Below are 14,090 nucleotides of genomic sequence, written 5' to 3' on the forward strand. Positions count from 1 at the left end.
GAACACGCACGATTTTTCAGCGCATTGTAATGCGTTTTGCACTCGTGTGAGAAAAATCGCGCGTGTTTGGTACCCAAACCCGAACTTCTTCACAGAAGTTCGGGCTTGGGATCGGTGTTCTGTAGATTGTAATATTTTCCCTTATAACATGGTTATAAGGGAAAATAATAGCATTCTGAATACAGAATGCATAGTAAAATAGTGCTGGAGGGGTTAAAAAAAATATATAATAATTTAACTCACCTTAATCCACTTGATCGCGCTGCCCGGCTTCTCGTCTGTCTCCTTTGTTGAACAGGACCTGTGGTGAGCATTCATTACAGGAACAGGACCTGTGGTGACGTCACTCCGGTCATCACATGATCCATCACTATGGTAAAAGATCATGTGATGGATCATGTGATGACCGAGTGACGTCACCACAGGTCCTGTTCCTGTAATGAATGCTCACCACAGGTCCTGTTCAACAAAGGAGACAGACAGGCAGCGCGATCAAGTGGACTAAGGTGAGTTAAATTTTTTTACATTTTTTTTAACCCCTCCAGAGCTATTTTACTATGCATTCTGTATTCAGAATGCTATTATTTTCCCTTATAACCATGTTATAAGGGAAAATAATAATGATTGGGTCTCCATCCCGATCGTCTCCTAGCAACCGTGCGTGAAAATCGCACCGCATCCGCACTTGCTTGCGGATGCTTGCGATTTTCACGCAACCCCATTAATTTCTATGGGGCCTGCGTTACGTGAAAATCGCACAAAGAGGAGCATGCTGCGATTTTCACGCAACGCACAAGTGATGCATGAAAATCACCGCTCGTGTGCACAGCCCCATAGAAATGAATGGGTCGGGATTCAGTGCGGGTGCAATGCGTTCAACTCACACATCGCATCCGCGCTGAATACTCGCCCGTGTGAAAGGGGCCTTAGGGTACTTTCACAGTACCGTTTTTGTTTTCCGGTATTGAGTTCCGTCACAGGAGCTCAATACCGGGAAAAAACTGATCAGTTTTAATCCTAATGGATTCCGTTCAGTATGCATCAGGATGTCTTCAGTTCAGTCCCTCTTACGTTTTTTGGACAGAGAAATTAGTGCAGCATGCTGCCGTTTTCTCTCCAGACAACTCCAGACAAAAATACTGAACACTTGCCGCAATGCCGGATCTGGCATTAATTTACATTGAAGTGTATTAGTGCCGGATCCAGCATTAAGTTTTCCGGCAAAACGCGCAGACCTTTTAAAATGCAAAAAAAAATTAATACCGGATCCATTTTTCCGGATGACACCGGAGAGACGGATCCGGTATTTCAATGCATTTGTCTGATGGATCTGCATTCGGATCCATCTGACAAATGCCATCAGTTTGCGTCTGGATTTCCGGATCTGGCAGGCAGTTCCGGCGACGGAACTGCCTGCCGGAATCCTCTGCCGCAAGTGTGAAAGTACCCTTAGCTATGGAAAAGTTAATGTAAGGTCATAAAAATCTTAGTGTCTGCCATGCTAATACATTCCATATTCCATATTAGTGCATGTATTCACAAGCCAGATAATACCATATGCATTACCCCCACCCTATGAGAGTATTAATGCAGTAATTGGCAGATCAGGTTTGGGCGTACGTGCTGTAGACCATTATACACAATACAATGGCAAATTACAATGGGAGAGGTTATAATTCTTGTAATTGATTTACAATAAACTGGCTTCAAACAAGCCATTTGTTGTGATTAATGGCATACAAATGATTTCTTCTATATTTAGATTCATTTCAGACAAGGTGACCGCACCAATTTTACTGAAATGTCATCCCTTAACACCCAGATTTTTTCTAGAAAGTAAAATCATTCTCAGGCATCATGTACATGAGGATATATATAAATAGCACCCTACACATAGGTACTCTTTAAAGGGGTTATCCCTTGAGAAGTATTACATTGCAATGAATACGGCATTTCAAATGAAGTATTATTGTCCCCTTAATTCCTTCACACAGTAGTTATGCCCCACAGTGCCCTCACACAGTAGTTATGTCTTCCTCAGTGACCCTACACGGTAGTAATGCTCCATTAGTGTCCCCAAACATTCGTTTTGTTCCCTCAATGACCCAGCACAGTAGTTATGTTCCCTTTCAGTAGTGCTGCCCCCTTAGTGCCCACCTTACAGTAGTGTTAACAAAAAAAAAAAAAGGAATACTCACCTAGCCCTGTTCCCTAATGAGTGGAGCACATCATGTTCTCCCCAGCAACAGGTGTTATGCGGTGACATAATTACGCCTGCTGAGCTGTGCAGAAGAATGCACAGGCTAAGGGTTCATTCACACATCCGTGTGTGTTTTGCGGATCCGCAAAACATGGAAACCGGCAATGTGTGTTCCGCATTGTGCGGACCGCACATCGCCGGCACTAATATAATATGCCTATTCTTGTCCGCTATTGCGGACAAGAATAGGACATGTTCTATTTTTTTGGGGATCGGAATTGTGGACCTGGAAGTGCGGGTCCGCAATTCCAGATCCGGGCCGCACATCGTTGCGGAACGGAATTGCGGATGTGTGAATGGAGCCTAATTCCTTGTCTGGGGAATGATCCTTGGTCTCTGGACTCTCCTCCACGACTTAGCAGGTATCCTCAGGATAGGTCATCAATATTGTAGTCCCCCCCAAAAAAACTTTCAATTCAAGGATAGATCATCAGTATTGTAGTCCCCCCCCAAAAAAACAAATTCATGGGATTATCACCTTTAGGCCTAATGCACACGACCGTTGTGTGTTTTGCGGTCCGCAAAACACGGATGGCGTCCGTGTGCGTTCCGCAATTTGTGGAATCGCACGGACAGCCATTAATATAATTGCCTTTTCTTGTCCTCAAAACGCGGACAAGAATAGGACAGGTTATATTCTTTTGGCAGACCATGGAACGGAGCAACGGATGCGGACAGCACACGGAGTGCTGTCCGCATTATTTGCGGCCCCATTGATGTGAATGGGTCTGCATCCGAGCCGTCAAAACTGCAGCTCGGATGCGGACCAAAACAACGGCCGTGTGCATGAGGCCTTAAGGAGACACCTAATGCTGAAGTAACAGTCACATCGAGGTCCTGGTTCCAAAGGCCCGTTTGCCACAAGAAGACACCAGAATTATAAGCAGTATATAGCAGGTGTTATAGGTTTTGCATTTAGGCCCAGGAGATTCAAGTTACCTCCCTATCTGTAAAGAAGTACTGTACAAATCACGCCATTCTTTATGTGAAACAAATCACTACTAATATAGAGGTTTTCGCATGCTCCCATATAGATGGCTACCATTTTGAGTATCCATTTGCACCCGTATAACACGGAGGATGGAATGGTTTTTGTCATATGAAGGCACTTGGAGAGCATACAAAAAAAACTCTGTACAGACAAATGGTGGCACACTAAACTATGGGAACTTCCATAGGATAATGTTAACCTCCATTGTGTGCATAAGACTTTAGTAGCTGATATGTATGTGGTTGTCCCGACTCTTCCTGGACAGCAGATGTTATCAGGAGAGATAAGCTGCTGACAGAGGGTTCTGGCAGCTCCATATTCCCCTCTCCCCATTGAGAACATATAAGGGCTCAACCAAGACTCGTGTGCATGTGTATGGAAGGTGTCAGGAGGAACAGCTGTCGGATGAGCGAGCATTGGGCTGACTTATTTGGCCACCTTTATTTTTTGTAAAGGACAAGATATAATCTCAGGCTAATTATTTTGTTTCTCCAGGAAAATCGTAGATCTGAACGGGCAGAGCAACAACGCTTCAGAACCGAGAAGGAACGAGAGAGACAAGCCAGAGTGGCGGTAAATTAATCATAGTTTAGGCAATGATTGGCCTTAATAAAAAGATTTGTGGAAATGATTGCTGATAGCAAAGAGATCCAGCAGGGGATAGAAACTAAAAAGTGATCTTGTCATGGTCTATTTTCAATCTACTAGGTTTACACATGAGGACCATTGTATTATTTCTATTATTAGAGTTTTAATGGTTGACATTTTGTGTTGCAATTTCATCCAATGCTGGGGTCTACTTTTGGTAAAACATCTTCACAGTTCCTTCCACCCTAGCGGCTGCTGGCGTGAATATAGTACTGCTTGCTATAAAGAAGCTGGGCCAATCATTCTTGCATTAGCATCCTGAGAGGGGTTGTCTAGTTTAGTAAACCCATTTTGACCTACCCTAGTAAAAAATTCTGGATGTGTAGAGGTAAATTCTCTGTTCAGGATTCCCGTCCTTTGGGTAGGGTAGTCATTGGCTTCATAATTACATAGTTACATAAGGTTCACAAAAGATATGTCCATCAACTTCAACCTATAATCTAAAGGTAGGCAAAAACCCACATGAGGCAGATGCAGATTCCTTCCCAAATCCAACTATGGCAATCATAATACATGCCTGGATTAATGTCCCTTCTACAGAAATATAAAACATGTGGCATTATTAATTTCCAGAAAGGCATCCAGGTCCCTATTGAACTTGTACAATCCACCATCACAACCTCCTGTGGCAGAGAGTTCCATAGTCTGACTGCTCTTACAGTAAAGAACCCCCAGCATCTCTTGTCATTACTTAAGGGCTAGGTAGTAAAGGATCATCAGAAAGATATCTTGTACATTGCAACTAGCTTATTGTAAAAGACCCCTCTAACCAGTAAGGAGTGACCAAAGAACTTTAAAGGGTTTGTCCCAACCTCCAAAAAAAAACCCTGAAAAAAACCTACTTACTTTTTAAAAACCCCTCAGTTCAAGTGGGAGAACCCCTTCAAGTAAGACTAAAATGTGTTTTTGGCTAAACAATATTTCTATATTTCAGCAAAAATAACATGATGTGCAAAGATCCCCAAAACTACCAAAGGTGCCAAGTCTTTGGGTGGCACACAGCAATTACACTCCGCTAGTAGTAAACACTAATATACAGTCATGTGAACTGAATTGTGTCAGAGGTCTACTGTACAACTAGTATCATGTATTCTTCTTATAAAGAGTGCTGCACACCAGAAGTCATCAGGAATAGGTCTCTGTAGGAACAGGCAGTTATCATATTTGAGGTCTGTTCAGTTTTCTCATGGGCTCTGTTCCTTTTTTTGGTTACAAAAAAAAAAAAAGATAGCAGAAGTGACCTGAAAAGCAGTCATTTAGTAAGCCTTCAGCAATCTGACTGTAGATGTAAGATTTTCAATGTTAAATTGGTCAACTTCCAACTACACTGCATGACATGACATCTGACAAACAAATGCCAAAATCACACGAGTTCAACATGCTAGTGGATCACATTTTATTCTTGCAGAGGATCTGTCTAATGGGAAAATATTAATTTAATAATAAAGTACGTGCCTCCGGGACTGAGGACCAGCCGCAGGCAAACCTGGCCAGACTGCAGGGCCCACTGTCTCATTGGTAAAGCACATAGCAATCTGGGTAAATATGATCTTCTTGAGCTGATGGCTTGGCAGGCAGGGAACCAATTGTGCCTCTGCCCTTCAAGGGCCCAAATACACATGTAGTTGGCCCTGGCACCGATGGCTGATACTGTCGAGGCCATATTTATCACTTTTAATGTGTAGAATGTTGGTGTCACTTTATGTACTGAGAAAAGCCTATGCTGGCATTACAGAGGTCAGTAGGGTTTGAGACAGTTTCTCTTTCATTTCAGTTGCAGAATGATGCACAAACATTATCCTCACACTTGATATTTTATAGGAAGAAAAAATGAGAAAGGAAGAAGAAGAGGCTAAAAAACGTGCTGATGATGATGCCAAGAAGAAAAAAGTTCTGTCCAACATGGGAGCCCAGTATGGAGGTTATCTCATGAAGGTAAGTCATCATTATGGGCAACATAGTTTCATTAATAAGGGTAAACCATAGCTACCCATAATGTGTCCCCTAGACAGAGCATTTACATAAATATTGTCTACATGATAATTCTATCTGTTTGTAGCTGTTGTGGTGAACCTTCTTTTATTTCCTTCTTAGGCAGAGCAGAAGAGAGGGAAGAGACAGACTGGGCGTGAAATGAAGAGAAAGATTCTAGCCGAGCGGCACAAACCCTTACCCACTGATAACATGAATGAAAACCAGCTAAAGTACGTTGAACACATTGAAGCAGGACATGTGTAAAACATCCCTCACATACCATTATAAACTGTTTCAGTAAGAAGTAACTTATATGAGTATTCCTTGCCCATGGAAGCACTTCAGTCACAGATAACCAGCCAAAGCAAGGTACCTTTCCTTGTCATATCAGTTAATGAACTCTGAAGCAGAATTCTCAGTGTCATACAGTCAGGAATGGCTCCACATGTATTTGGGCCCTTGAGTCACAGTTGGCCCCCTACTCCATATTTAACTGTACTCAGTTTGCCATAACCCACCAAGTTCAAATGGCCCTAGCGTCTGCTTATTTTGGCCTGTTGCTGATGCTGGCCCACTACACGGTGACCAAAGACAAGCACCATACTTTGCACGAAACAATACCACCATAAAGTGACAGAATCATGCCGACACATAGCAATATGGTGTCCAAATAAAAGTGACATACATTAGGTCTGTAGGGCAGAATCACCATAATGATGGAAGTAAAATGAATGCAGCATCTTTCAGCCAAGACTCGACATTTTCCAATTACATCCTTGGCAGTCACTGCAATAGTGATAGCATATCATTAGGGAATGAGCACGGTGGCTCAGTGGTTAGCACTGGTGCTTTGTAGCACTGGGGTCTTAGCTTCAAGGACAACATCTGCCTGGAGTTTGTATGTTCTCCCTGCGTTTGCATAGGTTTCCTCCCGCACTCCAAAGACATAATGATAGGGAACTTAGACTGTAAACTCCATTTGGAACTAGTGCCATATAAGTAAGTACAATAAATAAATATGCCATTACTTACTGATTGATGATGGTCTGAACCCCTTCAAATGAAAGGACTGCAATGCTAGTTAAAGGGGCTTTCCAAGATTTTTATAGAATTGGCAAGGAGCATGGTAATGTTATAATATAAAGAAAATACTCCAGCGCTGCAGCACCAGTTCCTGTCTCTCAGGTCTCCGCTGGGCCTACAGTCATCATGTGCTATTCACTGCATTTGTGACCGCAGCAGCCAAGTACTAGCCTCAGCGGTCATGAACCATTTATGCACCTCTTCATCCTTCATTCTTTATTGTAACAGGGAGAAAGCAAAAGAGCTTACAGACTGGATGTACCAGCTAGAGTCGGAAAAGTTTGATCTCATGGAGAAGATGAAAACACAGAAATATGAGGTGCTGTATAGATGACAAGACACATGCATATCACATACATATACAGTATATTATCATTTTACAACTCTCACTATTTCTGGTTCTAGATCAACGTCCTATACAACCGTATAAGCCATGCACAGAAATTGTAAGTATCTTTAGTGACCTGTTCCCTCAAGTCGTTTCCCTGCAGCTTTCTTAAGTTTGCCTGACATTATCCATCTGACATTGCTATTGAACTGATCCGGACATGTGTTATCTGTGTTGCCTTTTTCTTTTACCTGAGACATTGGTTAAGGCTAAGTTCACACTTCAGTTAGGGCTGGTTCGCATTCACGTTATGGAATTCCGTTTTAGGGTTCTGTTATAACGGAATTCTAGGATGGAATGCAAAACGGAAGCCTTTAGAAAGCATTCCGTTTTGCTCCATCCTAATACATGTCTATGGGGACAAATAGCGGTTCCGTTTTACATGACGGGAAAAAAAAGTCCTGCAAATGCGAACCTGCCCTTTTTTGATCAATTATTTCCATCAGTTATTGTGACCCAACACGAGGTGTGAGTCAAAAACATAGAACAGGTGCAAATCTGTCCATTATACCCTGTCTATGAGTAGGCTTCACTACTGGTTTTGGCTCACAATAACTGATGGAAATAACTGACCAAATAACTGAAGTGTGAACTCAGCCTAAGGTTTATTGACCAAAACTATTGCACAGAACCTGTTTCCTGTTATCAATGAGGAACCAAAGACGCTGATAAGACGTTGACTTCACCTGTACATTGAGTTTCAGCAAGGTTGTAAACATGAGTAAGAATCATTCTCTATGACTCCGGGACTACACAGGGTCAAAGAACATGACTGCATTCTTTTCATGATTATTCTCGTCAAGTAGATCTTCAAAATAATTACAGACATCTGCTAATGTTTTTCTTTATTACACATTGGCCTTAGTTTTTAATAATACAAGAAAGAAGCAGCAAGACCCAGCCCCTGATCTGGTTTTATCCTTCCAACTGGCATCTAACAGATGGATTAACGCATCAAGAACATAGGTTGAACTTGATGTCTATCTTAACTCTCAACCTTGTTATGTAACACAACATCCATTGCTTATTTTCTGTCCCATCCAAAAAGAAGTCATCTCACAAAAGACACTGATTATATACCACTAGGAGATGGCGTCAATGTCAAGTCAGTGAGATGAAACCAGTGTCAACCTCATCGTCACTAGAATGAAGTGGTGGGGTTGCTAAGAAGGTTTTCTACCGCTCCTGATAACTTTCCCTTTGCCTAATTTGCCACGTTCTGGTGATCTTCCACTTGGTTTTCCAAATAATTGGATGGAACGTTCTCTCAACATACAATCAATGTCCTTAGTGAGAAAACCCTTTTAGTTCTAGTTTAAGTGATGGGAATTGAAATCTTGGCAGGGGCATAGCTATAGAGGATTCATAGATAACAGTCACATCTGGATCCTGGTGCCTGAGAGGGTCAAGGTCTCTCTGCCACATGAGACTCTAGTGTTTTAAACTGCATATACCTGGAAGGAGGTCTGTACAACATTTTGCATTGTGCCCAGGAGTTTCATGTTATGCCTCGGCTGTTTGACACACATTAAATTAGACATAGGCACATCTAAAATTTGTACAATATGAGTAATAATGACCATTGGGCCTATGAAGGCAAAAAAGGCCTCATCTAATCAAATGGACTATGAAACTTATTCTAAAGACCGGTCAACTCTGATGAAGGCTAGACATTTGTGTGATGCAGCAAGTTAGTATCTGCAGCATTATCTGAGTTCTGCTTGGATTTTTACTGCTCTGCATTGACAGTGTTTTTAAAAATTCCTTTTAGATGTATTGTATAGTAAGCTGTCACATATTTTTGGTGCAAAACCTGCTCTGAAAATCTGTGATAGATTTGTGACAACTGAACATGTCAAGGGCCCAATGATCAATGTAAAAAATGCATATTTTCCATACGGCTTATGTATGCTGTACTCATTACTGACTAATATCCAGCTGTAATAACACATGTATATCTAATACAGGATAATAATTAATATTTCTTGCACATTCCTTTAGCAAAAAAGGAGCCGGAAAAGGACGTGTAGGCGGTCGTTGGAAGTAAAGGTCCATTATGGTGATTGTGCGCAGTGCTGGAAAATATTGTATCCATCCTTCATGAAGAAATCTTATACACCATGTTACGTCTGTTCCAGATGACCGTCCATAATGACATACCGCTGCTTGCAATTGTCCTTTAATGTACAGTTAAGAACAATGTGAGCTAAATGCATTGTCAGTAACTGTCTACAGGTTTCCATGTAGTTCAAGCCCAACAATCACAAAAACGTTCCTTGCTAAATAAATAACTCTGCAAAAACATCTGTTTCTTATGTTTTTCCCGTTTAAGAAATTCATCTCTTACTTACGGTTTACCACAACCCTCAGAGAAACTGAAGTGTAATGTATTATCATTGTGGTCTTCTTACTCAGCGACACAAAAGTAATTGTTCACAGACAAATCTAATGGTCTGGTAGTTATGAATCATTACAGGAGTGGAAATTCAATTTACTTTTGTTTTTGTGGTGAAGGTCCACAGTAATGGTGTTTGGGGATGGCAAAGCGGGCAATTGCCTAGGGTTTCCATTTCCTTGGGGAACCTGAAATTGGAGTGACAAAACATTTAGCTGTGAATGGCAGTAGAGTGTGGGCAATACATTGTAGGTTTATGTGGATAATAAATGGATATGGTAGTAAAGTATACTATAAATCCTAGTTCCCAATAATCTGCCCATGTTAATGTGCCACCGATCACCTGATGAATGAGCCAAACAGTTGTTCATTGGGTAAAATAGTTGTTTATTAAATCATCGTTTCTGGGCAGCAGATTTTGCTGTGTGAACTGCACTCTGCTGCTCAGATACAATGAATTTGTATGAAGACGAGCAATAGCAGTAGTTATTGCTACTGATTCAGTGTGGTGGAAAGATTAGTAACAGCAGGCATTTGTGAGTATAAATGTCCACTGTAAGATTCAAACTTGGGCTTTGTCTGAACTAGTGGTGGTATAGATGATGGGTGTCTGAGCCATAGTCCCTCACCTTGCAGCAGTGCCTGTTAAGCTGTATTTCACTGATCACTTTGCTGTCTTGCTTTATAGATGCTTTATTTAAGCTGAATTTTCTGATCTTTCTGGAATGTTGGTCTCACTGGAGAAGAATATATTGTTCCCAGGAATAGGCGCTCTGGTGTGTGCTTTCTCTCCTCTCTGCATCTACACTGGAACTCCCCCTCCTGGCAGGAAGCAGGACCAGTCATGTTCCTGCCAATCTTTGCCAACCATTCCTTCTCCTGTAGATATATAAAATACATTAGAGTGCATAACTATGTACAACTGCACATACCGCACAAGTATTCATTTTTTCCTTATTACTGTATAGTGTCTGGAATGAAGAGAACTCGGCAGGAAGCTTTGTGCAGATACTGAGCCAGTGTAGAACCAAGGGAGATTTCAGCTCTAAAGCCATCAGAGGTGTAAATGCAGCTCTGTGCTAAAATACATTCTGTAAGTCAGGAAGGATCAGTATAAGATGAATAATGGACATGTGGCGAGCTGCAACCTCTACAACTTATGTAAATCAACTGCACACTTGATTTCAGATATGAATATAGATCACGTTCACTGTGGAAATCATACCGAAAATTTACAAGGAAGCAAAGTACAATGCATTTCAATGAGGTTTGGAAATAGAAATTCACCCGCAGTGGAAAACATCTGCATACAGTTGAGAGAATAAATCCAAAGAAAATCGAACTTGCAGATTTTCACGGTGTGACCCCAGCCTCAATGATTTTTGGGCTAGTGACAATGGCATTTTATAATATCAACAGCTTATATGCCTGAAACACAAGCAAACGTTCATAGTCTGTTTAGATGAGTCTTACATTTTCATTTCCTTTTTTGGAAGACACATGATTTCTCCTAGCATTTCCCGCCACATAAGTGAATCAGCTTATCACACATAAGGAACTTTCTGTGCCACTTTTCACCTTAAGTCGTAGGCCGATTTTTGCAAATCTGACGTGTCAATTAAGGCTACTTTCACACTCGCGTTTGGTGCAGATCCGTCATGGATCTGTACAAACGCTTCCGTTCAGATAATACAACCGCATGCATCCGTTCAGAACGGATCCATTTGTATTATCTGTAACCAGTGGCGTACTGCCAATATAGGCATACCACGCCGTTGCTATGGGGCCCATGGCACAGGGGGGCCCGGAGCGCATGGAAGGCCCCACCCCCTGCTCTGCACAAGACAGTGACAGACAGTTTATTCATAGTTATGTGGGCATTGAGGCGGCCCGTGGCCTGCCCACTTATGTTCTCCCTCCGCCGGCTCCAACTCTGGGCCCCGCCCCCACCTGTCTGACCTCCGTGATATGGGCTGCGGGCTCCCTCCCAGGCACACTGCGCAAAGATCCTGCTGCTGATTGGCCAGTGTATCAGGCAGCAGGAGCAGCTCAGGCACACACAGAGGCGCTCATCCGGTGTGGAAGAGTTATCCTCTCTGCGCTCATGTGCTGCCCGCCATCTGCCGCCTTCAAGACTGTCATCAGCTGACAGCCAGTGAGTGCAGCCCCCCTTCCCCGCTACCCCCCATCCTCGACCCATACTGAAGGACCGCTCCAGACCGGTCAGTGAACACAGAAGTGTGCCACAGCAAGAAGAGAAAGTTCATATATCACGGTGTTGTGGTAAATATTAATAGTTGCAATCAGCTCGCATCAAAGGTTGTGTAAGGAAAAAGGTGAATCCCCTCCCTCAGCCCCAGTCAGAGACAGACACAGGTGTTACCATCTTGGTTGAAAATCCTGAGAGACTCCCCTCGCCCTTCTCAGTCTGCTCACCTTTATTTACTAACCAAAGGTGTAAAAAGGGGCTGGCCCAAGACAAGGATACAGGAAGTGATGACATACAGGAAGTGATGACATACAGGAAGTGATGACATAGGAAGATAAGACACCATCATTTAGAATAACCTAGCTAGCTAACAAACACATGTATACTATAACCTACCATTACCACTGGAGCTAATTTTATCCAGCCTTGCTCAGTGATCAATGCCAGATAAAATTACTATGATCCTCATGCATGTTTATTTACAGGACAACGTCATTATCTCCAGCGGCTGATCAGGCGCACTAGAGACAACAAACGCACGTTCCTTTAATGCATCCACGCCAACAAAACACTTCTCTGCTGAACGCATCAGTCTCCCCCGGCCCACAGCCCAGTGCATAGCACATGGACCATTCGCCGACGGAGACCTCTGCGCCCAGCAGCTGTGACAGGACATACACGGGAAGATATCCAATCCAATGGTTTACCCTGACACTGAGAGACATGATGACAATACACAATATATTAAATACACATCCTAATAAAATTTCCACAACAACGGTATTGGTTGGAGTCGGATATCGGTATTCTTGATGGGGAGGGCAGAAGAAGCAGTAGGGTTTTGAGGGGGAAGGCCCTGTAGACTCAGGAGGACAGTGTGCTTTCCTCCTACTCCTCTTGACACTGTACTCCTGAGTCCTCTATGAGCCTACAGCCTCCCCCCCCCCCCAGCACGTCAGTCACCTTGCAGGGAGGGGGGTAATATGATTGGTGGCTATGTGCACACTCAGCAGCAAGGAGTTAAAGGGGCTATCCAACCCTGATAATGCCCCCCAAAATGCCCAGGGCCGGGCACCTTACTTACCTCATTCCCACATTGCTCCTGATGCCCGCACAGCTGCCACTGCCTCCCTCCTGTCACGCAGATAAAAACATCCAGCGACATGGGGGGGAAGCCAATAGCAGGCCACGATGGGAACGAGGGTGACGCTAGGCAGGCTCATTTCCGACGCAGCCTGCTATTGGCTGCACCCCCTCATTGGGCATAAGTATTATCTGTATGCGGTGCCTGGGTATTTTGGGGGGTATAGTAGGGGTTAGATAGCCCCTTTAACCCTTAGGATACCGGAAGTTTTTTAGTTTTTGCATTTTCTTTTTTCTTCCCTATCTTCCTTGAGCCATAACTTTTTAATTTTTCCGTTCACTTAGATGTATGAGGGCTTATTTTATGCGGGAGAAGTTGTACTTTAATATGGCATACAACGTAGTGTGAAGCGGGCAAAAAAATACAAAATGGGGTGGAATTTGAAAAAAAAAAACAATACAATTTTTCCACCATTTTACGGGTTTTGTTCCTACGGCATTCCCTTTGCGGAAAAACTGACCTGTGCCCTTCATTCTCTGGGTCAGTACGATTACAATGATACTACATATGTATAGGTTTTTTATGTCTAAATAGTGTAAAAAAAAATTAAAACTTAAAAAAATAATAATAATCTTTTATTTACTTTTGTACATCACCATATTCTGACCCCCATAACTTTTTTTTATAGTTATATCTACTGAGCTGTGTGGGGGCTCATTTTTTGCGGGATGAACTGTAGTTTTTATTGATACCATTTTGGAGTGTGTGTGACTTTTTTATCACATTTTATTACTTTTTTGGGTAAGAGAAGTGATGAAAAATTGCGCTGGTAGCAAAGAGGTTAGGATGTGGGGGATGGGCTATGCCAGGCTTTAGAACAGTGGACACAGACAGGAGGTGTGATTTGTATCCAGGCTCCTGCCCTGCACTCGATCAGCTGTGCTTGCATACATATCGCACCCTGTGTCCACTGTCCTGTGCCCGCTCTGCTAAAGCCTGACATAGCCCATCTATGCCCGACTTTACCAAAGCCGACAGGCAGGAGCATGGCTCACTAC

General features: G+C 42.7%; 1 protein-coding gene across 8 annotated transcripts in view; it reads left to right on the forward strand.

Moving 5' to 3' along the window:
* TNNT1 (troponin T1, slow skeletal type) overlaps positions 1-9,646 on the forward strand; it is a 49,011-nt gene extending 39,365 nt beyond the window's left edge. For all 8 annotated transcript variants that reach the window (XM_040432456.1, XM_040432463.1, XM_040432474.1 and 5 more), the window contains 6 exons: positions 3,747-3,824; positions 5,721-5,834; positions 5,994-6,103; positions 7,185-7,275; positions 7,362-7,402; positions 9,346-9,646. In XM_040432456.1, the coding sequence (XP_040288390.1) occupies positions 3,747-3,824; positions 5,721-5,834; positions 5,994-6,103; positions 7,185-7,275; positions 7,362-7,402; positions 9,346-9,391 (480 nt within the window). In that variant the 3' untranslated portion in view covers positions 9,392-9,646. The remainder of the gene's footprint in view (positions 1-3,746; positions 3,825-5,720; positions 5,835-5,993; positions 6,104-7,184; positions 7,276-7,361; positions 7,403-9,345) is intronic.
* Positions 9,647-14,090: the final 4,444 nt, after the last annotated feature.

The sequence above is a fragment of the Bufo bufo genome, chromosome 1 (genome assembly GCF_905171765.1).
Source record: "Bufo bufo chromosome 1, aBufBuf1.1, whole genome shotgun sequence".
Taxonomy (NCBI): domain Eukaryota; kingdom Metazoa; phylum Chordata; class Amphibia; order Anura; family Bufonidae; genus Bufo; species Bufo bufo.